Below are 27,638 nucleotides of genomic sequence, written 5' to 3' on the forward strand. Positions count from 1 at the left end.
GTACTTGTGGTTATCATAGCACATAAAACTATGTGAGTTTTAGAGGAAGAAGAAGAGTAGGGTAGCTTTAATTTGCACATGTCATCACTGAGAATGTCACCACAACGTAATGCATAACATCCTGAGGAAAAAATAGTTTTTCACCTACTACTGCCAGATCTGGCTTTCTCTTGTATTCACCTGTAGAAAGTCAGATAGCAAAAATGTTGCTTGAAATTGTGGCTTTGCAAGATACAGAGGGAGAAGGCAGGAATTGTTTGAACGAACTAGCTATGCTGTAAGATACCACAGCATTTTACAAATATATCTAAACTTAAGTCTTATCAGCCATGCTTTTGATCTGTAGTAAGCAACTAAGTAACAAAACTAAAATGAATGCTACAGAGACATAAAACTAGATAAGATGTTTTCAGAAATTAGATAACATTTATTTTTCATCATTTGTAAGAATCACTTCTTTTGCCTCTTAGGCATATGGTGGTTGCATTCTTGCACAGCATGGTTTTTCTTCAGCAGATCTGCTCCCCTGCCATCCCTAAACTGAGGGCACACTCCACAAGCACGTGGAAGTCCAAATAAAAGAGAGTAGCTTCTTAAACACATCTCATAGTTTTAAAACTAACCATAACTTATCTGGAAAACTAATTGTGGGTGATGACTTAGCCTTACTTCAGTCTGAACATAGAGCAGAAAGGACAAGAAAAATAAGCTCTGAAATAACTCACAAGACTGGAGGATTATTTGTCTTAACTCAGTGATATTGGGAATAATCTTCAAATCCTGCTGTAAAAATAATGTGCAAATACTGCTTAGTAAATTTGAGTTAAAACTCAAATGTATTTAATGACCACATATATTCTTAAAAGTATTGAGTGCTTTTATTGACAGAGAAATATTTATTTTACTACAGCATTTCCAGTTTGCTTGACTTACAAGACTCTATTGCTATAGTACATCTATAGCAATTCTGAATTGAGGAACTTAAAAGCATTAATGATGAATTTAGGCCAGTTGCAATTTAAAGGAAGGTGGCTGATATTTTAGAATTACATGACTCTCTTGGAATTAATTTCATACTTTAATTCTGTTATACCAAGAAACGTCAGATGCAAGTGTAGAAGCTGAACTGGTAGCACTTTTTTTTTCCTAAGCCAACCCATAAGATGTCCCTTCACCTCTTTGATGTGATAAGGAAGTGTTAAATCAAAGTGAATCCTTATTCTGCATCTTGGGACAGAATACTGCTTTAGCAAATTGTTACTATTCCTGAGTGTTTTAGACAGTGAACCATGCATCTCTCTCTGCACATCAGAGAAGATTGTAGCAGTCATTGTGCCACCTGCTATCACTTAATTAGTATAATCATCTAATTTCCAGTTGGAAATAATGGCATCATGCACTTTTTAGTAATTGTAACCATCATAATATATTCCAAATTATGTTACACTAATATTATGTGATTTAGAAGTATTAGGAGGGGGTATTTTGCTTTGCATTTGTACACTGGTCTTTCTGATCTTGACTGTCACCCAGCAACAAAAGTCCATACCCAGTTTCCTGGTTTATTACGATCCTAAAGATGTCACTGATTCATATTATAACTCTGCAAATGAGCCTTTGGTAAGTATGATTTAACCTTTAGTGGACAGAGAAAAGAAGAAATAATGGAAACAGCAGCTTGACATAATGTAAAACATACCCAGACTTCAAAGAATTTGATCTTTCTTCTTAGCAAAATAATTTTTTAAAAAACAGGATGTTGGTGATCATCTATGCAAGTTATATTTTATATACATTCTGTTTGTGGTTCTCAGTTTAAGGAATAATTTCAGTTGATCAGAATAGGTCTTAATGTTTAAACATTACTATACTGCAGCGGATTTTTGCTCCTGGAGATTTCATCACAGCAAATGAATAGGTAATAAATGAGTCAGTCTGGGGCTGCTTCATTTCACTGGACGGTTCTGGGCTATGAGGCTTCAAAAACAGAGAGAGAGAGAAAAAGAGAAAGAAATAGGCAATGACATGAAGGGATACAGGCAAACCTGAGCCACTGTCAGAGCTAACCCTCCCCCATTCCCAATGATACTGTCTGCCTAAGCAAAACACTGCCACATATATATCAGGCAAGGTTATTACCACTCTGCTTTGTAAACATGCTATGCCTCCTGGACATCTTCTATTTTTATTTCATTTTTTTTGTTATATCTTATATGTAAATCTAGGCTGGCAAGAGTCAGGAGGCATTCATAGCATTGGGCCAAATTCATTCCAGGTGCAGTTCCAGGTCTGTTGACTTCAGTGAAATTACACCTGGGATGAATTTGGTCTATTATTAACTATAGAGATTACATGTCCAGCTTCCATAGTATACTAAAATACCCAGAATACATATAAATAATGAAGTATGTAATTACAGTCCTGGTTTTAATTTGTGTTCCTAAATGTACTGATGCTTTTGCACATGTTTATAGTTATAGCTATGCTATTGTAGTATATTTTTGTTTAGTGCAAATATATTTGAGTTTTTCTTTAAAACAGAGATACACACAATATTTACTTTCAAATGTCTCAGTAAGCCCTTCAAAATCCATATGATGGCTGATTCCATATAACAATATTAAATTATATTGAGCTTAAATATCATACATATTATATATATATATATATATATATATATATATATACAGAGAGAGAGAGAGAGAGAAACATATGCAGGACATCACAATACTGCCACTTAAAATCATTCTGCAAACAATGAGCATACCTTCTTATGGATTATATGTTAATAAATACACACAAATAGGTGATTGTTAGAGTTGATACGAGCCAATAGAACTCTTACCTATCTATACAAAAAATTTCATTCATTTTTATGCTTCCTGTCTCAAATGGTGCAAAGCAGGTCAGTTGACAGGAATTTGTGCCTGACCAAACCCAAAAGCTAGGCAGTATTTAAATGGATTCTTCCTTCATTAAGAGACATAAAAAGAATAAGTATGACTTACCTCTGCATACATCTAATTCCATTGGCTTCCCCTGTATCGTTTTGTGCATTCCTGCACCTTTCAGCATGGCACACTGTGAAGACCTAGTAAGCGAGTTAAAGTCAGATGACGCTAACGAATCCCAGCGCAAATGACTGAATCAATAGGAAACCAGCCACTGCTGTTTAAGTGTATCGATAAATGTACCTTTATTTTCTCTTGAATGGATAAGTGTCGCAGTTAAGAGTCCTATGGATCTCTTAATTGAAAGTTAATTTTAAATCAATAAAGAGAGTCATTTAAATATTGATCAGTCCTTTCTACACGAATTGTTCGCTGATTTTTTTTTTTTGAAACAACTTTGTTTAAATGCAATCAATAGCCCACAATCAGTGCGTTCCATAAAAAAATTGACAGATGTTCCCAAAATGCCTGCTAGGCATAATCTTATCTGTTTACATATGCAGCATAGATATTTGAATCCCTTTCAAATGTACCTAGGTATCTATGGCAGAAATGTGATTTCCTTAAATACCAAACTGCACGACTAAAACGCATTCTTCCCCTTCTTTTTCAATAAGGTGGTTTAAAATTAAAAAGGAAGAGTTCATGGATTTCCTTTGATTCTGCAAGTAATATTCATATTGTTTTAGTAGTGCAGGCAGACTACAAAAGAAGAATGTCCTTGTTTTGCACATAGGAAAAAGAGAGATAAGCGCTTATATGAAGCACATGTTCTCTGGAATTTGTGTGTCATAATCCATCAGATGTATTAGTATATGCAAAATGATATCTAGCTTTTAATTATATAGACATTTATGTACACTTTGTATATGCATGTTGAATAGTAATGATTTTTAGCTTTATTTCATGGATATGGTCTCTCTCCTCAGCAGCACATAGCAAGACTATTTTATCTCAATTTGACAAAGTACACAGTTGAGTTAAAAGGCTACAAATTTCATTTCATGAGATTCACTGAGATTAACCTAATAAAATAAACCTAGCTACATGTGGCTTTCAACATTTCAGCAAATATGACACTCTTCTAAGATGCCTTCCCACAACACTTTCAGTAATTTGCCTGTAGTGGCCTGGTACAATTTAGTTTGTCACACCTAGTGATAAAGTCAGACTGGACACTTTGGTACAAGCAATATGAATTGAATTTTTCTCCTGTACCCTGTAATTAATTACAAAGTTTTACTTTGATGTACACAGCTCTGAAGTCCTGAAGTTGTCCTTTATTATTATTTTCCTTATTTTTCAATTTTCAAATCCAGTGCCTTTTAAGGAAGGTTTGTATTTCTAAGTAATTAAGCCCTTTTTGAAGTATGAGAGTAAAAAGTTAATTATAACAAATCAAAAAATTACATATATATACAATTTGTCAAAATCAACATTTTTATTTTCAACATTTTTATTTTCAGTGATCTTAGATATAAAATAAAATTGACTGACAATTATTTTGACTGACATCTAACTGAAGAGCATTACCATAATAGTGTTAGGTCCTAAGTGACAAACTAAAAATTAAGTCTCATAATTAAAACTTTATGACACATAGTAATTTAAGGCGCAAAATAATAAACTATTTTTTTGTAAAAGTACTGTCTAAGGAGAATAGGGGTTGCTTGGGAAGGAAATATCTGACACGCAATATTATTCACTCTGGTTTTGCTATTAATACAAATGCTTCCTGCTGTTCTGAAAATCCAGTATTTCTTAATCCAGCATTATTGTCCTCTTAATGCAACATTTCAAACCCATTTTGCTCCATTTTCTGTTAGAAAAGCCATATTAAAAAGGAAGATTAAAAAGAAAGAACCAGGTATCATTGGTTCATATGCATATGGGTTCAGCATGTGAGGATGCTGTTTCTAGGACTGGCCTTAAGATGTGACTGATAGATCTTATTTGTCTGATAGAGTTGACCAGGGAAATAGAGCTACAGCTGGTTACTTCATTAGGTCCTCTCATTGATTGAACCCTGCTGAAGTGATGCAGCAGGCTCCTGAGATAACTGCTGGTAATAGAACAAAATGAATTCTTATCACAGAGATTGGAAAGGCCATTAACCCTGGCCTCCAATGCTTTTCAGAGGTCACAGACAGGAAGCCAAGCGGTGACTGGGAAAACTGTTTTGTGTCTAACTACAGGTCATGTTAGAGGGGGTCTGTGACTTTTTTACCCTTCGGCTTCTGTACAGATGAAACTGTTACACTGGCAGATGTTAATAATCAGCTGTAAATAAATATTGGAAGCAGAAGAAGAAAAATGAGAAAGCACAGGAATTTTTTCAATAAATATTTAATAAAAGAGCAATTGTTTCTGTGATATTTACTGCCAGTTCTGCTGTAGATTTTTGCCTAATACTTTTCCATATAAATTGAAAAGAGAAATACATAGAGGCACTTAAAACTCAAAATTTAATATGGTTTTATATAAAAATACCTTCCTTCAAAGATGAGAATTATAATTGCCTGCTGCCTGCCTGCTTCCCTTATTCAGCAAGCCTATCACCAGTTCATCTGTGAATTAGTGCAGGGCGCTGTTTGCCTTTCACCTGGTTGAGAAGGGTATATATCTAAGTAACAGTCCTATAATTTACATTTAATGCAACCTTTCAATTGACCAAGAGCCCACAACCTAAGCCCCCATCTCACAGCTGAGGACTTTCCCACATTTGTCAAGTCAGTGCCACTCCAGCATCAGCCAGGAGAAATCATCCATTTAAAGCCTGGAGCTGCACATGACAATTTTCCTATTGCTTGTGAGAAATCCAGCCATGGCAGAGGTAGCTTTGTGTTTTATTTTTTTGACTCTTGCTTTCAGCAGCAGTGTTTTATTATGCACATAGATTAAAAAAAATATAGTGGGATGCATCTTATAAAATTAAATGGAACATTTTCTTTTTATTACTGACATATTTAAAGCTATGCAGATATGTGTTGTAGGTTGATTTTAGCAGTATGTTGGTGGCTTCTATCCTTGTGATTGTGATTTAATTTCAATGTCTGTGGTCATGTGGTATTCTCTGCTGGAGCCAATCTTTCACAAGGAGCAAGTTCATTTAAATGTAAATGGGGTCCTGTGGATGGAAAAAACTACATACTTCATGTCTTCAGCGACCCACCCAAGCATTTGGTTTGGCCTTCCATGCATAAATAATAACAAGAAGGTATGCTGTCATTGCCTTGCTTGAAACACCAGAAGTGGTTTGGCAGAGCAGAAACCCAAGCACTAAAAAGAGATTGGTTTGGATAAACTCACAGTTCAGATCCCCATCCTGATTAAACAGTGTAAAAAAAAAAAAAAAAAAAAAAGAAAAAAAAAGTAAGAGCGAGAGAGAGTTATGGAGTTATTTTGAGGAGTTGTGAATTACAGGAACAGCTGAAAACCAACTCAGGATAAGAACATACCATGCCTAAAAATACTCTGAAGTAGCAGAAAGCTTGTCATTTTGTTAACTTGAATGGGTTTTTGCTCTTAATTGTTTGTAGCAATTTGCAAGAGTGGGATGTGAATGTGGTATAAGTGGCAATATAATTAGCATTAATTTAGCATAAAAATGCAAACCTACATTTTCTTAGTTACCTTCCCTTCCTCTAAAACATGGAAATATATTACATAACTCTAAAGTATGTGTGGCTTTTTTTCAAGGTGTTATTAAATATGACAAAATGGAATACCTTTTCTTTTTACTGTTGTATATAAGGAGATACGAACTTCTTTTTATCAAATTCTTTGTGGTGTATATATATTTCCACACTGCTGAACCCCTGTGTTGACTTTTCATAGAAATACTCCAGGTGTATTTCAACAGCACTGAAAAAAATCTTCCTTAGGAATTTCCTTTCCTACCAAGCAAACTCATAAACAGGTTTTCATCTGCGTGGATGAACAGATATATTTTCATGATTACTTCACTAAGTGCACACTTTTATTTATCTCATTTATTAAGAATGTTATGTTCTGTGGCAGATGTTTCAGGGTATGACACATGGGCCTGGAATCTCAGTGTGATACCTTTGGTGAAACTCACTTATGAAACATCCAGACTTCCAGTTAGTTGTGCTCTGCGCTAGAAACTTAGCAGAATTTTGACTTTGTTCCAGAGCTGTAATAAAAGGCTGGTATTTACTGTTTTCAGAGATTTCTGAATAATATTTGATAAGCTTTTCTCTTCTTTTTATAAAGTGGCATTAGTTCAAGATGAACTAGATTTAAGAAGTACAAGATTTGCTGTCCAGGGTAAGAAACAGGATATTAGTGTTTGTGTTACTCAGCTATATTAGGTGTAGCTGTAAATCAAAAAATTTTATCCGGGAAGCTTCAAAACCTAAAATGTTCATCTGTTGGTCTCTCTTCCCTTATTTCACTGAGCTCATTAAGTAACAATAATTGAAGCTGTATGTTTAGGTTTCCTAAAGATTCTAGTGAAATAAATGTGTTATAGGTACAAATAGTGATGATCAAATAGTGTTTTTCTATCATTTTATTAACCATTAGGAGATATACGTGTTGTGCTGTTTTTCATTATTTGCTTTCCAATCATGATTTCCAGCTGATTTCTACAGACTCTCTTAAGTCTTTAGATATATTTGCTGGCAACCCTATACTGTTAGAGTGTTTTAATTAAAAAAAAGCAACAAAAAAAGATAATAGAGTTCAAATACTGTCATGACTGATCTGAAGTTCCAGCCTACTTCTCCTATCAGAAATCTCAGCAACACACCTGATATCTGAAAAACAATGCAATGTGGGCAATATGGAATTTTCATTTTGTTTAGAATGTGTAAAATTATTTTGTTTAAGCTTGTAATTTGCAAGACATACAAAATTACTGGAGAGAGTTCCACCTCCTAATTCACTAGTCTAAAGGAACAGACTTGAGAAAGCAGTGCAAGTGCAAGTGTCAAGCACTTCATAAGAGAGAGTGAATCCAAGGGTGGGTGGTGCTAATCTAGGCACATTTGCAGAAGTGGCATAGCAATTGTGATATAGAAAATAATCTAAAGAATGTTAATAGACTAACAGCCATTACCCTTTTTTTTGGAAAATATTAGGTTTCTTACATAATGATAAGCTATGGCAGAGAGAGAGTAGCACCACATTGATTAATTTTAAGGCAAGCTAGAATTAGAAGGGTCTTTGAATAAAGCCTTTAAAATAAAGGATCTCTGAAAATGAGGTAATATGGTTTGATCAAAACAGCAGTATATAATTTCATGGATATTGTGAAAAGTATGAGCATCCTTAATATAGTCACTTTTATTAAAAAAAATTAAATGGAATCCCCTTCATGTGATTGGAAAGACTCTTGAGAATGGGCAAAAACCCCACCTTTTTAAAGGTTAAACCTTTGCTCAGCAAGGAGAAAGGGAAAGCTTTCTCCAGAAAGTTGGTCATAGCTTTTTTAATGCAAACAGTGAACTCCAAAAGATGGCATCTTCCTGTGACATAAATTTTACTCCACATATTCTGAAGCAAGATATCTGACTAAAGCACCCCAAGGGCAAAAATATCCTCATTGTCTCCAGGAGCCAAAAAATCTGTTAAAGGAATGAAATCCACCTGACTTTCAGCCATTTTCTGTTTGGGAGGTAAAAACACATGAAACTCCTAGAGGTCTAAATATTGAATCATAAAACCATAAATATGGGTGGAATGATAGAATTATTGATGTCGGCCCAGGTATTGGGTATTTGGGTATAAGTTAGTGTTTCTGGAAACTAAGCGTTAGGTATGGCAGCTTCTCCAAAAGCTGACACAAAGCTGACACTACCGTTTTTCTGTGGCATTGAAGGTACATACCATCATATTTTTCTAGACTCTACAACAACAAATGGAATTTCTGGTTTTGTTTACTTGCATTTGTAGGCTGTGTTAAATGTTACATACTTTTCTGCTGTCCATGTCCAATTTAATCAATATTACAAGTGCTACCATGTGGTAGGCGGAACAGTGGCGATAAAGTGAAATTTCCACAGCTTTTACCCATTGAAATTCTCAGAGGGCAAGATTCTTACAAACTTCACTTTGCTTCCTCTGTAATAGATTTAATAGCTCCATTCTGGAAGAAAGTCTGATGTGCTTTCTCATTTTCAAAATGTAGATAGCAAACCAAGCTTTATTCTATTTCCAGCTGTTGAAGAACTTTGAAATTTTAATATTCTTTTACCATTAGCATTGAGAAATGTACTTGTCTCCAGAATTGTGCCAGCATCCTGCTGTGACTCGGCATTTAAAAGGGAGGGAGACAACTGAGGTAAATTTGAGACACTCCCAAAAAGTTTTTGAAACTGGTATGATTTAGGTCAGTTTAAGGCTGTTTGGAATATCTTATTTTACACACAGGATTTGGTAATGTCCGCTATGAATGAACCAACTACATTGGCTCTGTGCCATTTGGCATCCTTTTCATTTCAGAGCTTTCCTGCCAGCCATTTCAACCATCTTTTAGGCATCTGTGTGCTACTGAAAACAACTTTATCAAAGCCTAAGATCTGGTCTTTAATCCCAGAGTTCATTATAATAGTTTAGAACTTGTGTTGTGTGCTTCTTGTTATTTTGCTGTCCTCTGTTACAAAGAATTACTGTATTGTCTTCTTCCTTGTACAATGCATCATTTGGGCTCAGCAGTCACTAGCAGAGTTCTGCTTCATTCTTCATGACTGATTATTTGTCGTATTAGATTCTCCCCTAACAAAGAAAAGTCATGAAGCACTGTAATGGAAAGAGATAGTGGAAAGTTCACACTTCTTGGAAGATGTAGCACCAGTTCTAGCCTTTATTTATATGAAATTAACATTTCTGTTGCTATTGTGCTCTTTCAGTGAGAAATAAACAAACAGTAGGAGGAATATTAAATAAGGGGTTTAGGAAAATTAGGTTAGATGAAGAAACAATAAAAAAAGATTCAACACAATTCAAATGAAACAGCGGGGTTTAAATGATCCAGTACATCTATAAAGCTGTATATGCAGATTTGATGTTATTTAGTAGGCCAACTGTTTTCATTTTATGTACTATAAAATTATTGTAACTGCATTTCTGCTTAAGCAAGGGTGGGGACTCTTTAAAATGGAACAGGCTGTGTACTGTTTTCTTAATCATAGGAGCCTAGAATAATTATCAAACAATGTTTTCCACAGAGCTGATCTATAATTCATCTGAGGAAGAAAACATCTTCCCAATAAAAGATTTTTTTGTCCTCAATTGTTCAAAGGTTTCTTTTTTATTATTATCATTAACCCAATTATCAAATTTCACAACTTCTTCATTTCTCAGCTTTTTTTCTTCATATCCTTGTAGCTGGAGGGGGAAAACATAGGTAGAGACATTCAGTAAAAGGGGTTTTACAAGGCTTACAGTTATTCTAAGTTACAGCCAAGGGAATTTAATTGGGAGAATGTTTTTGGAGGCTTACTTTTATTTTTTGATGGTTTGTAGTATTTTCAATTCCATAATTCAACAGTCAAAAGAGTGCATTAAAATTCCTGATATTTATAAAGAAGTAAAATTTGAATTATCAGTGAATTGATTGCCTAGACTGTGGATCAACCAGAGCCCATCTGCTGCCACACCACTGGCTGTAGCCCATTGTTTCAGAATACATGACACAAAATAAATACTGCTCTATCAGGTCTGCTGTGCTCACTGCAATTTAACACCATTTAAAGTGAAAGTTCATGTTCTTGCATAACTCGTAAACTGAGATTGTGAGTATAGCACCTATCATGAGACTTTCCATAAAGGTTCCAAAAGTTGACCACTTTTCATACACTCCTAAAACAAGAGATTTCTTTCCTGTTGCCAGCAGTAATGCTCACCTATAACAGCCCACAGAAGCACCCTACTTGCCTTTGGTGGCTAGGGGCTAAACAGTAGGTCCTGGCTTCCAGTAACAGTCCATTTTTTGGCTATGAGGGAATGAATGACAGCAGTAAGACTGAAAACTTTTCTACTTAGAACTAAGGAGCACACATGAAATATGTCTTCTCTAAAATTTGATCAGCAATGGCTTCTGGAAGAAATTCATTGAAAGCTGCTGAACCTGCATGTTGTCTTTGAAATATTTAGCAATTTTGTGTTCACCTGTGATTTTTTTTTCCCTATTAGAAACTAAGGGTTGAGTTCAAACTTAGTTATGCTGAATTTATGGTAGTCTCAAGTGGTATTTCTTATATGATTTTCAATGAGTAACTTGTGAGGAAGAAGATCTAGTTGAATCAGATTCCATTTTCAGCTTGTTTCTCGTAAGGGTATGGTACGTGATTTTTCAGAAAGAGCTGACATACATTCTACGTCCCCAACTAGGCCTTCTGACCAATCCTACTTCTATTTTATTTGGAAATGCAGGATGTATGGGCTTGTTATAGCTCATAAAACCTTCATGAAATAGTATTTTCTTTCTATTTTTAAAGTTGACTTTAAAGGTATTAGTTAAATAAAGGTAAAAATTATTTTTGTTACACTGATGCCTGACTTTCCTTATTTGAGAGGTGCAAAATAGTTTTACTTAACCCCGTGACACATGTAAATGAATGCACACTCTGTGAAGTATAAGTGTTCAGCTTATTTTTGTTTCTTTTTTCATGTTGAAGTATCTAGCTCCCCTAGTTAGGAGCAAATTTAAAGTTGTGCACTTCTGATTCCTTTTGTTCTCAGTTTCTGTTGAAGTCAGCTTGTCAATTGATTCTTCTTTCTCTGTTAATATATATATATATTCAGTAGATTTTTTGATGATGTTCAGCTTTGTAATAACATTGTGAGATGGTCTCCAAAAGCAGCCTGCAGTACTTGTATGCATAGATTTTGAAATGGGCACAAGTCATGCAATCCATTTGAGTTTAGCATCCTGCCAGACTGACATTCTGTGAAGATACAAAAACATGCATGTGATCTTTAGCCATCAGCTGAAACATGGCTTTTGTTAGTCTGACAAATTGTATGCTGCACATGGGGGAATGAGTGAGGAATGTCACTTCATTGTCACATGTAGTTCAAAATAGATACCAACTCCAAAAAGCCTTGGATTAAGAGTTTCTTCCTGTTTCCTCTTCATTTGAGAGTATAACAAGTATGTTTATCTGTGCTGGTCTTGACTATGTCAAGTGTGCTGTGCTCACCAGATGTGGAAGCTTTCACAAAGCATCTGGATAAATGTAAGTGACAGACTAATGACAAGTTCCTGCCCAAACAGTGTTCATATGAAATTGATGATGCCCCATTTCATCTCCACAACAAATTCTGAGGAGAAAGTCCATCTTCCTTCCCCTGCCTGTGCTTTTGGGACAGAGACTGTTGCAAATAAAACAGACAGGCAAACTCTTGAATGCAGTTTCTGCAGTGAATTGAACTGGAGCACTGTTTTTTAACCACACTACCCATTTTAAAAAGTCCCATGAGTGGCAAATGAATATGTTGTACATATTGGAGAGAAAAAGAATATCTGCCCAAGCTTCTTTGGGATACTAAAGGGAGTGTATTTCAAAAAAGAGGTGTTTAGACAGAAAATTGTGACACCTCCAGTGGTTGCTTCATCTTGCATTTTCACACAGTTATCTTGAAATGCTTGTCAGATGCAAGCATTTCATGTCTTTCATGTGTGTGGCTCAAAAATGTCCCCAGATTAGCAAATCTGACTCTCTGTCAGCAACATAAAGATAGGACTGTGCCTTAAAGCCACTTGTTTAATTTTCACAGATTCTTTTTTTGTGAAAAAAAGATTAATAGAAGATGTAAAACTCAAGTTCTTTTACCTATATCTAAAAAAGATCTCAACATTCTATTCTCAGATGCTATATGAGACTAAAAATAGAAGTCTTTTAAGATGCATGGATTAAGTATACAGTAAGCAACAGAATTTGTTTTATTTTTTTATGAAGGTGCCTAAATTAATCTTGCTCTTATAATAAGAAACTTCATAGGATTTTTTTTTCTCTTGGTTTTGGAAGTTATTTGCTGCTTCACATCATGTTCCACGTTTCAAGTGAAATACTGCTATAAATGAGTGGCTATTATAATCCCCAGACCTCAAAGCCCAGTGCACATGGCTTTGTGAACACATGATGTGAAATGAGTGGAACTTTCCCAATATATTTGTAGGTTGGTGTGTATGGAGTATATGTTTTATGAGGACTATAAAATCTGCTTAAAGGCCAGGTGTTGATCATCTATTTTGCATTGGTAAAAATCCTCTGAGCCTAATGTGTGGTGTTTTGCTAATTCCTCTGAGACTGTGGAGATTCTCAAAACTGCTCAGGTTTCAGCCCATGGGTGCTATGATTAACACTGAGCACTTATGGAAATCAAATGTCGTGCATTCACTTAAGCCAATTTTTCTCTAGTATGACATCTGAAGATTTCAACTGCTGTGAATACCTTTACTCAACCAAAGAAAATCCATGCCAATACTTTAAAAATTCCAAATATATTTTTTTTCTATTTTTCATCTTAGTGATAACTGTGGAACTAATTTATGCTGAGATGATCAAAACATCTTGTTTCAAAAAGAAAACAGTAATTTTCACAAATACAGCACATCTCCCCAGTTGTAATTGTGTCTCATCTTTCCTTGTCTCTTTCCATCATAAGAGAAACTACAGTATTTTTTGTCATTACAACATGTATGAGTTGATTATTGTGTCTGAAAACACTTTTTGCCATCTCAAAATTATTGCATTTCATCAGTATTAGAACAGATATTTACCTCAGTGTGATATTTGCTAACTACAGTCACTGCGCTATCCCTAAATCCTATTACTAAATACTACTCCTAAATTAGCTAAGTTGGATCGAGTATAGTAAAGTAAATCAATAAAATATTTCATTTTTATTCACACCATCCCCACAAACTTCAGCCTACTTAGTGCAGGATAATCCTTGTGCATAGAATATGAAGAGAAATGATGTGGTATGTTTAAGACAGTGAAAAACTTGCTTCCATATCTGTTTCTGCTGGAGATTTGGGTTTTTTTGTTTGTTTTGTTTTTTTGTTTGTTTTTTTTTTTTTTCCTAAGCAGGTCACCTTACCCAGCCTTTTCATAGGAGTTCACTTACTGTGTGGCCTTCATTTTCTAAGTGCTTGATTGGAGGCTCTACAATAGTGTTAAATAAGTGCTGAACACACAGAGCTGCAAATGAAAGCAATCAGTGCTGTGCTTTGAGCATATTAAGTGCTATATAGTGCTATGTACTTTGAAAAAATTGGGTCCCATCTGTATCGAACTGGGTTCTCCAAGTTAGATTTTTTTTTACCTCAATTTCTGTATAGCTTCCCTTTCTGAAATTGCAGAATTGCCTACTCATCTCTTAGGAGATAATGAAGATAAATTAATTAATGTTTGTGCAGCAATAAGAAGTCAAGAATGAAAAGAATAATTTGACTTTCAGAATAAGTTGAAGAGACGTAGCAAGTAGAACATGTGGCTTCATGTTAAACAGTAAGAAACAAAGTCCTGAATAGCTTTTCAGTAAATACGTATCAATAGTTTTGTGCTGTGAATAAGGCAAGAGGTTTTGCATAAGGTAAAGCTTGCTAAAGATATTAAATATTGTGTCAGAAAGGAAGAGCATTTTTTATTAAAGTGGTTTACTTTTGTAATATTATTAATAGCTCTAAAAACAGGGAAGGGTAAGATTTGCATCTACAGTCCCATAGCTATTAAGACTTAAACTAGAAAAAAATAATTGACCATGTAGTACTCTACTAAAAGTCACATGAAACATCAGTGAATTTGCTACACAGACCTCCTTACTAAAGCTAGCAAGGCATCTGAGAGTAGCAGAATTTTTTTGCCTTCTCTGTGGATAAATACTGGTGAAGGGTAGTGCAATAAGCAAGAAGATGATTTATAATAACAAAAAAAATCAGGGATTTAATACTGGGCCATGGGGGACACCATATTTTTCTAAATTAAGTTTTTAATCTCACTGCCTAGTAATCATTGTCTTCACTTATTATTTTCTCTGTGCATTTTTTTACTTTTGGTCTCAGCCAGGTCTATTTCCTGCAATCCAGTTTGGTGCTGTAGTTCGGTGTGTAGCTGATTATAGTCCTATTCTCCTGCCTTCTATCTATTTCTCATTTGACCCTAATTTTCACCTCAGTTTCTCCTCCCTTCCCCATTTCTTGGTCTTTGATGTTCTTTTCCTCAGATGACATTCTGCTTACTTTTCTCCAGTTCTTTCTCTGACCCAAAATCTCCCTTCCATACCAGTTTTGCTCCTGCCAACCAACAAGCACAGGGAGAACATGCTGCTCTTGCTCTCCTATAGCTGCCGGCTCCCAGTACAATGATACACAGAAAAAAAAAATAACAATAACAACAATAATAATGATGATAATAATAATAATGATGATGATAATTATAATAATAATATAGAAATATTTGGTTTACCATAGTAAGGACAATGTGTTGCAGTCTGGTTGTGCAGGGAAGCTGCCAGGAGAATTTGTATTTTAGAAGACCTGTTTAGGTTATAGTCCTCTTTGAGGAGGCAACGTGCACTGGTTAGTACAGAGAGGAACTGGGTGAAGATGTTTGTGGAAGCTCAGTGGGATGTGACTGCCTGTGCAGTGACTTTGGTGAGCTCTCAGCACTGTGTGGGGGTGTGGGTGTCTTCAGTGGCTACAGATTCCTAGCAGAATGTCAGCTCTTCAGTGCAGGGAGCTTTTCTGAGTGTGGGTAAGTAGAATTTTTAAAAGCTATATTGCTTGATTGAATTTGGGCAGTTTAATCCAATGTACCACATGCCAGACATCATCCTGTTTGCCATATTTTGGGTTCCAGATTAAAATCCCTGGAACATTAAAGATTTCCAAAATGTACATACTCATATAAAAATATATTTGTCCTAATCCTGTTCTTAGAAGTAGATTAATCAGTTTGCCTGAAATTAAAAAATAATAATAAAAAAAGCAGATGCTATCCAACTTGCAGCAGAGATTCAGCTCAAGCACTTAAAATCTTTTGAAGCTATAAGCAAATGAAAAAGCATATGTATGGTGGGAAGTCTGGATTACATTTGCAAATGGGTCCTCCTTCTACTTTTCTAAAGACATTAAAAACAAATGTTAAGTTTAGGTCTTGTTCAGAAGCTTTGTCTGAGGTATTTTCAGTGGTATCAACAGAGCCACCTCACAAGGCATTTCAAGACTTTAGCTAGATTGGCACTGAAGATTTGTGCTCATTAGGCAGTTGTGAGTGAGGAGTCTATAGGCAATGGATGTCCTCTGCTTCCATGAAGGTAGAATTATATTGCTGACAATGAAAATTTAGAGGGTGTGGGACATCTGCTGTGTATGGAATAACATTCAAATTAGACAAACATTTAGGAAAAGTAAGAGTAGTGCAGTAGACTGAACAATGAGAATTGAAAAACTTAACTGAAGGAAAGAAGAAATAAAAGATGGAAGACATTTTCTATTATGTTCCACTGGTTCAATAAAAAGCAAAGTGGATACAAACCAAGCCAAATCATGCCCTTCTGTTGCTGTGATACAGGTAGCTTTACAGCAAGACTGGGTGACCTGAAATACTTGACTTAGCCTTGGGAGAACCCCTTGGTGTAATCAGCATTTTTTGAATTCAGAAAATCTGTGTGTGCCATCTCCTCTATTTTTGTATTTGTGAGTCATACATCATTGTGCTGAGAACCAAGTGATGCTGCTCATCTTTAGAGTATTCCATCAAAGTGCCTCCAACAAACTTGGCAGTGGACTCATATTAATCAATACTATAGTGTAATTCCTGACCTCAAAACGTAGCAAGAAAAGATCATGTTGAGGTATTGAAGCACTGAAGTACTGAAATTGAAAGTATTTTGCTACTGTGGAAAGGGGATAGAAATGTGTGATGTTATGGCTATGCATCCCAAGCCAATTAAAATACTATAATACTGGAGCATTCCACAAAAATTCATAATACTCATGTTATTACACAAAAGGTGGTTGTGTATTCTCCAAACTGGGTCTTGAGAAAGCAAGGAAAGACAGTAACAAAAGGGGCTAAGAGACAGCAAGAAGATGGAATGTACTGCTGTTTTTTACTACTTTTGCTGGTTTTGATGAGCAAACTTTTATCTTTTCCTCCCATCAGAGGAGTTTCACCATGTGTTAGTATACTATATTTTTAATAGTACAGCTCTAGCTGAGCCAGGAAATCCAGTTTTTGCAGAAGACTCTTCTTTTTTTTTTTGAGTAATTTGCAGTGGATGAAGATTTGCAGTCTCGGTGAAGATTCTTACAAATCACACCAACATTGTGGTCTGGGTTGGAGGAAAGCTAAAATAGCACCTGTGTTGTCTTTCTGAAAGAAAGAAACAAACCCAAAGGACCACTTCATATGCACATATGTTAAAGAAGCCAAATGTAAAGTAATACTTGCAGCAAGAAGGTTTGTAAAAAAAATCCATTAATAGCTGTATATGTTATAAACTACTTATCAGGTAATTGTAGCTAACAAACAAACCAACACCTCCCTCACTTCAATTCCCCAACCAGTAATTTTTTAAAGATTATTTTTAAAAATTTCAGAAAGTGTTTTTGTTCAGGAAAATGTTATTTAGTATAAATAGATCATCTATTTCTGTCTGACACATAGCATCAAGAAAGAGCAATATTTAAACAGGAGGGCTGTAGTTAGCTACCTTACAAGACATAATGCAAGAATTTATTCGGGTCAGAAAAAATATCCTTAAAAGTGGAAATAAAGCCAAAGTGATATTAATAAAACTGAACATAGAGATTGGCTATGAGGACAAAATACGTGGCGGTACCTAGAGAAGCTAAACAGGAATTGTTAAAGTATCTCAGAAATAGAAAGCCTGCAGGAGTCATTAGGTCTGCTAGACCACCAGAGAATAGTCATTCCAAAATGATCAGGAGATAGCAAAGAAAATAAATTCTTTTACTCTAGTATTCTCAAAAGACAAAGAAGAAATATATGCACTAACAGAATTCTTTACAGATAATTTCAGAGACATACTGTTAGCGAGCCAAACAGAGGTGAATAATTCAGAAAGAAAGTCTGCAAGGTAAATAAAATGGATTTTACAGTGTATTTCAGAGAGAAACCCCCAAACTGAGTATCTAATAAAATATATCATTGAAATGACATTTTAAATGAGTTCTTAATTAACATTGTGGTTTCTATGTAAATAAACTCCAAAGGATTTTTCTAGAAACTGTGAATGGGAGACTCAATCTCACCACTCACATGATGTATTGAAAACTCAGCTTATGTAGGAAAGAATGCAAGAAATTAGGGACAGTAGAAGTGTTTGTATATGAAGGGACGTTGAGCACACAGATTGAACAACTAAACAGAAAAAGTAAAGTAAAGTGAATAATACTGTGAAAATCCAGTATTTTGGGTTTTTTTTCCCACTGGCTTGAAATGAACATCCAGGACCCTGGTGAACATTATGAGGAAATCCTCCTTGACTTTCTGAGCTATAGGTCAGGCTTAGGTTCACCCACCTAACTTCCAGTGTTTAGCAGCAGTGTCCAGGTGAAAAATCTGCATTCCAAACACTAAACTTCATTTTAAAATCCTTCTACAATCAGGAAAGAATTAGCAATTCACCTATGTAAAGTTAGAGTTGTGCCCTTAAGTTATCTGTGTCTCCCTCCACAGAGAATAAACTTAGAGCAATGCCTGAAATTAGGCAGGGTATAGCCAGCATGTTGAATAAGAATTAACAATGGGGTTTAATTTTCTTTTCTACATAACCTTGATGGAAATGTATTAGTCTTCAAGTCAGACAATAGTACTGCTCTTCATGCTTTATGCTGATGGGGGAAACAGCATTTTCTATGAACCATAATGGCAGCCAAAAGAAAAGTAATGATCAGTTGGAAAAGTTAGACTATTCTCAATATAGTTTCATGCTTCAATGCCTTTCTAGAGATGGCCAAGTAAGAAAAGTATCCCTTTCTGCATAATAAATGATTAACTGTACATCTCCAATCACATCTGGAAAGCATTTCTGAGTTTCATTCTGAATAGCTGACATTCTCTGTTAATGGTTTTGTCAGCATATGCTTCTTTTGCTTCTTGCAAAATATTTGATAAAATATTAATGTAGAAATAAAACAACAAAAATACAAACCACAAATTTTCCTACGTTCTGATAAATCAGTATGGCTCAGCATAAGCTTACCAACAATTCTTTTCCACATTTACACTATTATCAGAGTAAAACATTCTTCTTTTAGTGATTTGCTCTGAGACTATGGCAGGAAGACTAGAGTGCAGACAATCCCAGGCAACAAGAGAGGGAGGGAGAGCTTGCATAGCAGTCAAACTGGAAAGGACACCCCCCCCCCTCCAAACTTCTGGGGAGAACATTCCTTTTCCAGCAGCTGGAAATAGACTGCAGTTTAAAAAAAAAAAAAATTAGAATAAACTAGATTAGGAAATAATGAAGTGCTGGACAGATTAGCTGGTGATAATGAATGTTTTCTGCCTTCAGAAGCTAAGAAGTAAAACCAAGTAGGGTAGATGTGAGCAGCCAGAGAGGTGAGGCTGAGTGTGGCAAGTGGGGAGTGCAGGCTGCTGGGTGGAGTGGGTGGATAAAGTGGGTGTGATTTGTGACACTCCTTTGGGAAGGAGCCACCACCACACTCTGTCCAGCCACTCTGGCAGCTTTGCAGTCAGCCTCCTCTGGCACAGTGATCCATTTCAATGAGAAGCATTAGACTGCCATAAAAATTCAAATGATGCACCACAAAACAAAGTGATACAATTTCATAGTAGATGCCAGTTAGCACTTTTCTGGTCAATATGATGATCATCGCTTAATTATAGGCTTGTTTGTGGGAAGTTCAACCTTCTAAGAGCTCTAGTTCTGAATATAATACAGTGATTAGAAACATTTATTAACGAATTGGTGCTGTTATTCACCCTGAGTCCCTGAAGGAGAAATTAGAAATCCTGTTTGCAGATGAAATATGACCACTAGAGGATGCAGTCAAGATCCTGAATTAGTGAGGTGTCCTATTCCTCAGCCATCCTCTGCAAGGCCAGACAGAATATAGAACAAATACTTTCTGGAATATTTGGGTGAATAAATGACAATGCAGGAGTCAGGAAGAATTTATCAGGAAAGTAGTTAAACTAGGATAGCCCAGAAGTAGTATAACTAGGATGGCCCAGAAGTCAATCTACAAGCCCCACTTTTATTTAACTTCTTTTGCATGGTCTGTAGGTTTTTCTTTGTTTTCCACTTTGTTTTCTCCTCTCTCTCCATTATCTGTTGTCTGTTCATCTCTCCAATCTACACCCTACTGTTATCCTTTACTAGTAGTTACCGTCTCATCTGGATGGTTAATAAGCCATTCACTGTCCTGGTTAAACCTGGGATACACCTGTGCTGAACACTTAGGATACCTTACATTCAGCTACTTACTGAACATATTCAGTAAAAAACACAATTATTTTTTAAAATCTCCCTCTCATTTCATATTTGTTTGCTTACTACTTTAGTCGATTGATTTATTTGTTCCCCATCCATCCGGCCCTCAGCCACAAACACTTGCTTAATCTTGTTTTCTCTCTCATAACCACAATTACTCACCCACAACCAGTAGATCATCCTTATTTAGGAAATTACTCACAATTTGTAGAGGGCAAAAGGGATACCAACAACAACAACAACAACAAAATAGTACAGGACCAAAACAGGAACTACTGGCTGTTAATTGATAAATCAATGATGTAAAAAGCCCCAAATGAACAAAAATCAACCCCTGAATATTATATGTTATTTTGAACAGACTAGAGAACAGACTCCCAGTGCTGCTCATCAGTAAGGGAGACTTTTCTGATAAAACACAGGGAAAGGTGATTGCCCATGTGATTATCACAATGCATTTAAATTAAAGGTGAGAGGATTGTTTCAACTCATCCAGGTCTTGTTTTACTACTAATTATTTAATTTTTAAAAATTTATACTTTTCTGCATACCCTCCCTTGTTTATGGTGTATGTATCCATTCTTTAAATCACACCTCCATAAGTCAGGCTTTGCTAACGTATATATGAATATTTATCTAATTTTTTTGCTGGTCAGCTTTGGCTGAGGCTGAATTTTGCAATTGAAATCTTCACACATCTTGATTTCATTGGACTGAGGAAAATCACAAGGGTCTTACTTCATAAAATCAGTACAGAACTAGACCCGCGTGTAGATTAGCATACTAAAGTATATTACATAAAATATGGAATTTACAATATCAACTGATTAATGTTACCTATAACAGAAGAATTTTTCATTTTTCTTTATTTCAGTTTTAGTGCAGAATGCTGCTAACTTTATTTTTATGTTTAATTTTACATCAGTCGTGAGGCAAAAGTTTGATAATGGCTAAATTCAAGACATCCAACATCAAAAGAAATTTTCAACATTTGGACAAAATAAAACCAGGTGTGAATAAAATATCATATTGCAATAGTAAGTGTTATTAAAGCCATTAAAGTACATTTGAATCGGGTGCTCTATTCATTTTCAAAGCTGACATTTGTAAATGTATATAGGCAAGACTCTTGTAAATTTAAAACAGAATGCTGGAACTTAACTCTGGAATCTGTAGCACAATCGTACTGTGTTTTGTTGATACATAATAATTCATAATTTTGTGTCATTGGGCAGGGGCCATCCCAATTTTATTTCTGCATGGTATTCTTTGTTGGCTGGCACATGTAGTAAGAACAAAAATGTTGCTAAAAAAAGATATTTGTTGCATTCTGGCATAGGAATGTAATGGCTTTGATAGTTACATTTCCTCAATATCTGTCCTGACAAAGGTCTTGAGGATTTTTTGTAATTTGCTAACTGCTTTTAAGTTAGAGCTGTTTTATTTTCATCTTGTCCCTTTGATATATGTCGTGACAGTGTGAGTCTCAGACAACCTTTCCGTAATTTTGCAGGAAAATAGGAGAAGTTGTATTATCATTTCTGTCTATGAAATTTACTTCTGAGGTGAATGCCATACATATTTCTGAAATGAATGCCAAATGTATTTTCTAGAAGGGAGTGCCATTGATAGCCAAGGCAGGCAATTTATACCATGCATAATAATGATATTAATTTTTATGGTGTGTATAAGTTACATTTTGATTAGTTTTTTGCATGATTAAAAATTTGCGAAGCCTTTATGGCCCCCAGGAGCCTACCTGTAATAAACAGCTCTCACCTTCCAAACCATAAAACAGGTCTGCAGTACTTGAACATTACAGCTAATTGCCTTGCTACATCAAAGGGAGCACCAGAAGACTGAGAAAAATCACAGAAGGGGGGCTGGGGAGCGAGGGGCAGTTTCACCTCTAAAGGTTATGTGTTTGTGGCTTGGTGCAGCCCTGTAAAGTTATGGCCTCAGAACTGCTGTTTGCGATTAAGTTGATGGGGAAAGTCTATCCCGCAATCTCTCCCTGCTGCTGACACAGAGTCTTTGTTCACATTCAGATTTCTCAAACTGTTGCCAGGGTCAGGCTGAGGTCAGACACCACGATGATGTATAGGAGAACATGTCTGGGAATTTCTCTCACACTTAAAACACATACCAGAAAAACAGGAGAGCACCCTGCAAAAATTGTCTGATGAGACCCAGATGATACTGTAGCTTTTCTTTTAGTACCTTCATAATTTTCTTTCTCTTTGCCTGACACACACACAATGTTTTATTAATGTGTGCCACGATAGCCCTTACAATTTTATGTCCCCTCAAGATAAGGACACTCAGTAGCACTTTGACACTTCATTTTCCAGCCCAGGGGGATTGGGCCAGTAAATCTAGTAAAAGAAGCAATGCGTCCATTCCCAAGGATGAGTCGAAAAGGGATTGCCCTCGGCTCGGCGGGGCCCGGCGCTGGAGCGGCGCCCGGTGTGTGCGCGCCCAGCGCCGGCACAGCCCGAGCCGGGCGCGATCACAGGCGCGCAGCACCCGAGCCGCGCTCCCGGCGCGCCGGGCATCCCCACCATGTGTGATTAGCTATCAGCGTGGGACGAGGCGGGGGGGCTGCAGGGACGAGAGCGCTCAGACAGCGTGAGTGGGCTTCCCATTCACATGGAAATTTTTTTTTTTTTTAATATGCAATTATTTTTAAAAGAAGGGACCATCTTTCTCCCTGCATTGTTCCAGAAAGTGGACACACATGCTTAGTCCTAACCTATTGTATTTCCATGTCAATGCAAAACACATTGATCTGTGGTCAGGATTTTTTTTTTTTTTTTTTGGTCGGGGAGAAGGCTGGTTTCCAAAATTGCAGCTGAATTTTCTCTTCCAATTTACAAAAGGTTTTGCAGAGAGTTGAGAATCGGATAGGTTTGCTACATCGATCTGAGGGGCTGTTTGCCTAGGCATAGGGTTTCAATGTATGGCTGGCAGTAAGGCAATAGGCAGCAATTTTTTTGTGCTCAGCTGCTACATATGACAGAGGATATTTCATTCGGCTGTCAGAATGTTATTAATAAAACATGGGGTGCGAAGAGGGCCACTATTCCCCCTTTCAATCACTATAGCATTTACAATGAAAATTTTATGCAGTGTGTAATTTTCAGTTAATGCTTGACACTTAAAATGTCGGTAGCTGCATTTTGTATGGTTCCTGAAGGGTTAATTGTATCATGTTCCCTGCATAAAAGCTCTGCTTATCAAAAGTGAATAGAAGAGAGTATGCAAATGTGTGTCTGTGACCTTTTGCCTTTCCAGGGTTAATTTATATGGTCATTAAAGATTTTATGAAATCGAGCGGCCTGGTTCTTCGAATCCCATTTTACGTTCACCTCCTAATTTATATAATTCCTACCTGAACAGGGAAATATGATTTTTATTTTTGTGTGTGTGTGTGTGTGCTGCAATGAAAACAGCATGCTGTGCTGTAGGGAGTTGCAAGTCTGGTTATCTGGCATTACTCAGATTGCTAAAAATTCATTAAAATGTGACATCAGCACAGTGAGAGACAAATGATCACAGGATGAAAAGGAACAGTGGGCCTTTCACGGATTAGTGCTACACAGCCCCAGCATAGAAGCTAACTGCATAAACAGATTAATCCACCAGTAGCAGCATAGCTAAGATTTACCGAATAATTAAATGGGCTTGAGTTACTGTGAAGATTTCCATGTAATCTAGCTGGTGTGAACACGTAAGTGAGGTGTGGGTAATGCTGCTTCTTCAGAAGCCGTAAACCAAGTTGCATCATTTATCCTGAATGGCTCCCCCTGGAGACAAAATTTGAGACTTCTCCCGCAAAGCCAGAGGTTTATATTTAATACAGTACCTAATACCTAATACTTACTTACTGCAATTAGCTGGATACTGCTGCACTAATAGGATTTATATTTGAGATCTCCTTTTTTTTTTTTTTTTTTTTTTTTTGGCTCCAAGATGCATTTTTACATGAGCTTGCTTTTGTTCCAGCCTGTGTGGGGTGTATGTGTGCATGTATGCGTGTGTGTGCATGCATGTACATGTATTTTAACACATATCATTTCTAGCCAAAGAACATGAAATTACAAGCTTTAAATCTGTCACACTGGGGGAAAGTAGGTACTCTTGTAAAGACACAGTCAAATTTTGAAATATTGCAAATTATTTAAAATTAACATATTTAAAGCACTGATTCTTTCCCTTTTCTTCCCCCCAACCCTTCTTCCCCCCTATTTTGCCGCCTTCTGTTAGTGCTGTTCTTGTTACAGGACATATTTTTTAACTGCTGTTAACTGGTCACTGAGTTCCGTTCCTGAGGTCTTTTCTGTGTTTGTCCACAGAAGAACAAGGTGAAGACACAGAAGGGTCTGCTAAAAGTACATCAGTGGCTGTGGCTGATGATAAAGACTCAAGTGAGAGAGACAATAGTGAAGGCAAAAAATCTAGTAAAGACTCTGGTAAGATGCTAGAATTTTGTTTTCCCCCTTTTTAAACTTATGAAATGCTCTTTCATTTAAACTGTCTGGACATTCCCAGTACTATTCATTGCATGTGCATTTTGCATGTGATTTCTATCAGTAGCCTCCCATTGACCTATTTTTAATCATAACCATCTGACAGGATAGATGCGGATAAGTTGAAGAATATTACAGGACGACCAGTGAGATTATTTTTTAATCAAATCAGTTTGTGTGCTTGTAATTTTTTAAGCGCCTTTCATTAATCTTTGCTGTACTTGTGATTCCTCTGATGGCATATTAATTTTTCATAAGCATAGGATTAGGTACCACTTGAATTTTTTCTTCAATCAGGTTTTGCCCCCCTTTTAACCCAAAGAATGTGGGTTTTTTTTGTTATTATTTTTTGCTCTTGCTCACAGATTAGTTACTCTCAAGAATCTGGCCTCTTCCTGGGCATTTATTTGAGGCATTTACAAAAAAATACACAAAACCCAGTGAAAAAGTTTACAGATGATTCAGCCTAAGAAAGAGGAAATATCATTGAAAACGGATTATGGGTTGGGTAATTTTGATCTCCTGCAATAGACAAAGCCCAGTAATGAAAGCTACTGTCTTTGAAAACAAAACCTCTATGTCATGACATTTACTTGTGCACAAACAAACCTAGGGCCAGCATCTGGTGTAGATACCCAAGGCTTTTTCTGTGTTTGATTTGGCAAATATGTGACTTCACCCATGCTTTTTATGTATGAGATGGAAATCTATGGTCACAATGAATATTACATTGGCTACTTTTGCCGCACGCTATACCTAGTTACATTATGTTGGATTCACTGAAGCAGAAGAAGTGCTGAAACAGGTTGAAGCCTATTAGTTTCAGGTAGTCATATATCTTTTCCCTGTATGCTGATGACAGCAGCATACAAAGGAGGTTGTGTTATCCATAAAGACATATAGTTGTAGAAAAAAACAGCATTTTACATCTGAGTTCCTTTACACCCAAATTCACTCATACTTCAATTTGCTCTTTACATAGTAAACATTTTTGAATTTATTTCCAAAAAAAAAATTATGGATGGCCCTTTCTGTGACATGTCAGTTCAGAAGACTGACTTAAAGATTAAAGCTTCCTTTAAGTTTGCTTGTTGACGGGCTAAGGTCAGTACCCATCACAGTTCACAACCTCGACTGCTCTTCAGTCACTTTATTTTTTGAGATCAAGAGACTGAGAGAAGGCCGATGATGACAAGGATGATGTTGAGCAAGAAGTTGTGTTGTGGTTTAAAATATATATTCCCCTCGTCTGGCTCTCTGACTTGGTCAAAACCATCTGCAGTGCAGTAAAGCCGTGCTCCCAGGCTGACACAAGTCCTTCTATGCAGTTTCCTTAGGGGCTGGCCGGGACACTCCCCAGGAGAGGGGTGACAGCCACTTGCAGCCTGCATTTCCTATCACACGCTTCATCTAGGGGACAATATGAACCACTTCAGGGAATTCAGCAGCCCTCTCTTTTTCTTAGGCTGGTCCATTTATAGCTGTTTAGGAAAGAATATGGTATTAAAGCTCTAGCCAAAAAAAAAAAAAAAAAATAGAAAAAATAATAAAATGGAATCTAGAAAAAAAATACTGAAGGGGAATTCTCAAAATTCCATCAGGATTAGCCATTCATAAGGGCCAAGTTTAATTAGGACAAACCTATATCCAGATGCCTACTGGGTGCACTACAAAAAAACCAGCATAATTGTTCTGCATTCCCGTGCCAGCAATTACACAAATAACTTTGCAGTAAGATTCATATAAAAACAAGGGCTGAAATACATGATTGCCTCTGTGCTTTGCAGAAAATAGTTTGTACTGTAAAATCCTGAATCTTTTACAAACTTTTATTTTCCTAATCTAAATTAATTTTACATATGTAGCATTCCAACCATCATCTTAATTTTCACTCAGCTGACAAGTGTTTCTAATGACTGCATAACTGCTTCTGTATAATTGAATGTTAATTTGGGCTTTCTCATGAATTGAGTGTTGCAAGTCTTGCCAAAGAAATCTCAGGAAAACCAATAAATTAATCACAATACTAACAAGTTAGACAGGAAAGTGGTGTGACCCTTCTTTAGCATAGAATCTATTAGACAAGAAAGGATTAACATGTATTTAGTAACAGTGTGTTTGTGTAAGCTGTTGTGCTGCTTTGCTTACCTTATCTCAAGGAGAAGAGCTTTCAAGATGCGACTTGGCAATATGCAAGTTATATTTGTTGAATATTCATTCAGAATAGAAAAGCCTACTAATGCCTCATTTATATTGTCATTTAAATCTAGTGCCACTTTAGATTAATTATAATCCAAATTACAGCTCTATGCAGTGCAAGAATTAATATGGAATTTATCCAGATTAATACATTTGCATTGAAAATGTAATATGTCTCTGCCATGGCTAAGGGGAGCACTTTTTAATAAGGTAGTAAACATGAGGAAGGATGGAAATTAACCTTCATTATTGCAATGAAAATTATCCTTTCATTCTACTCTAATTAGAAAGAATACTCTACCAGTAATTATAATTTTAAAATTATTTTGAGTCTGAATAACATCATCTGATGTGTCAGAAGTCTTAAATTATGCAATCTTTATCAAATACAAAGATTTATAAATAAGAAAATAGTGGTTTTATCATGGCTTTTCCAGATTTTTTTTTCTCACTGGTATATGTACTTTATTAACTTTCTCCTTCTTATTAGTCACAC

At 36.1% G+C, this 27,638-nt stretch overlaps 1 protein-coding gene and 1 long non-coding RNA gene across 6 annotated transcripts in view; one reads left to right on the forward strand and one right to left on the reverse strand.

The window, feature by feature from the left end:
* ZFHX4 (zinc finger homeobox 4) overlaps window positions 1-27,638 on the forward strand; it is a 149,090-nt gene that overhangs the window by 98,953 nt on the left and 22,499 nt on the right. For all 5 annotated transcript variants that reach the window (XM_030266348.4, XM_072924775.1, XM_030266349.4 and 2 more), the window contains exon 5: window positions 24,770-24,886. In XM_030266348.4, the coding sequence (XP_030122208.4) occupies window positions 24,770-24,886 (117 nt within the window). The remainder of the gene's footprint in view (window positions 1-24,769; window positions 24,887-27,638) is intronic.
* Window positions 407-19,234, reverse strand: LOC115493924 (uncharacterized). Its single transcript, XR_003958927.4, has 3 exons — window positions 15,395-19,234; window positions 3,009-3,091; window positions 407-1,977 (listed from the first exon to the last, which is right to left on the reverse strand). It is a non-coding gene; the product is annotated as an uncharacterized lncRNA (long non-coding RNA).

This window comes from Taeniopygia guttata, chromosome 2 (genome assembly GCF_048771995.1).
Source record: "Taeniopygia guttata chromosome 2, bTaeGut7.mat, whole genome shotgun sequence".
NCBI classification, from domain to species: Eukaryota; Metazoa; Chordata; class Aves; order Passeriformes; family Estrildidae; genus Taeniopygia; species Taeniopygia guttata.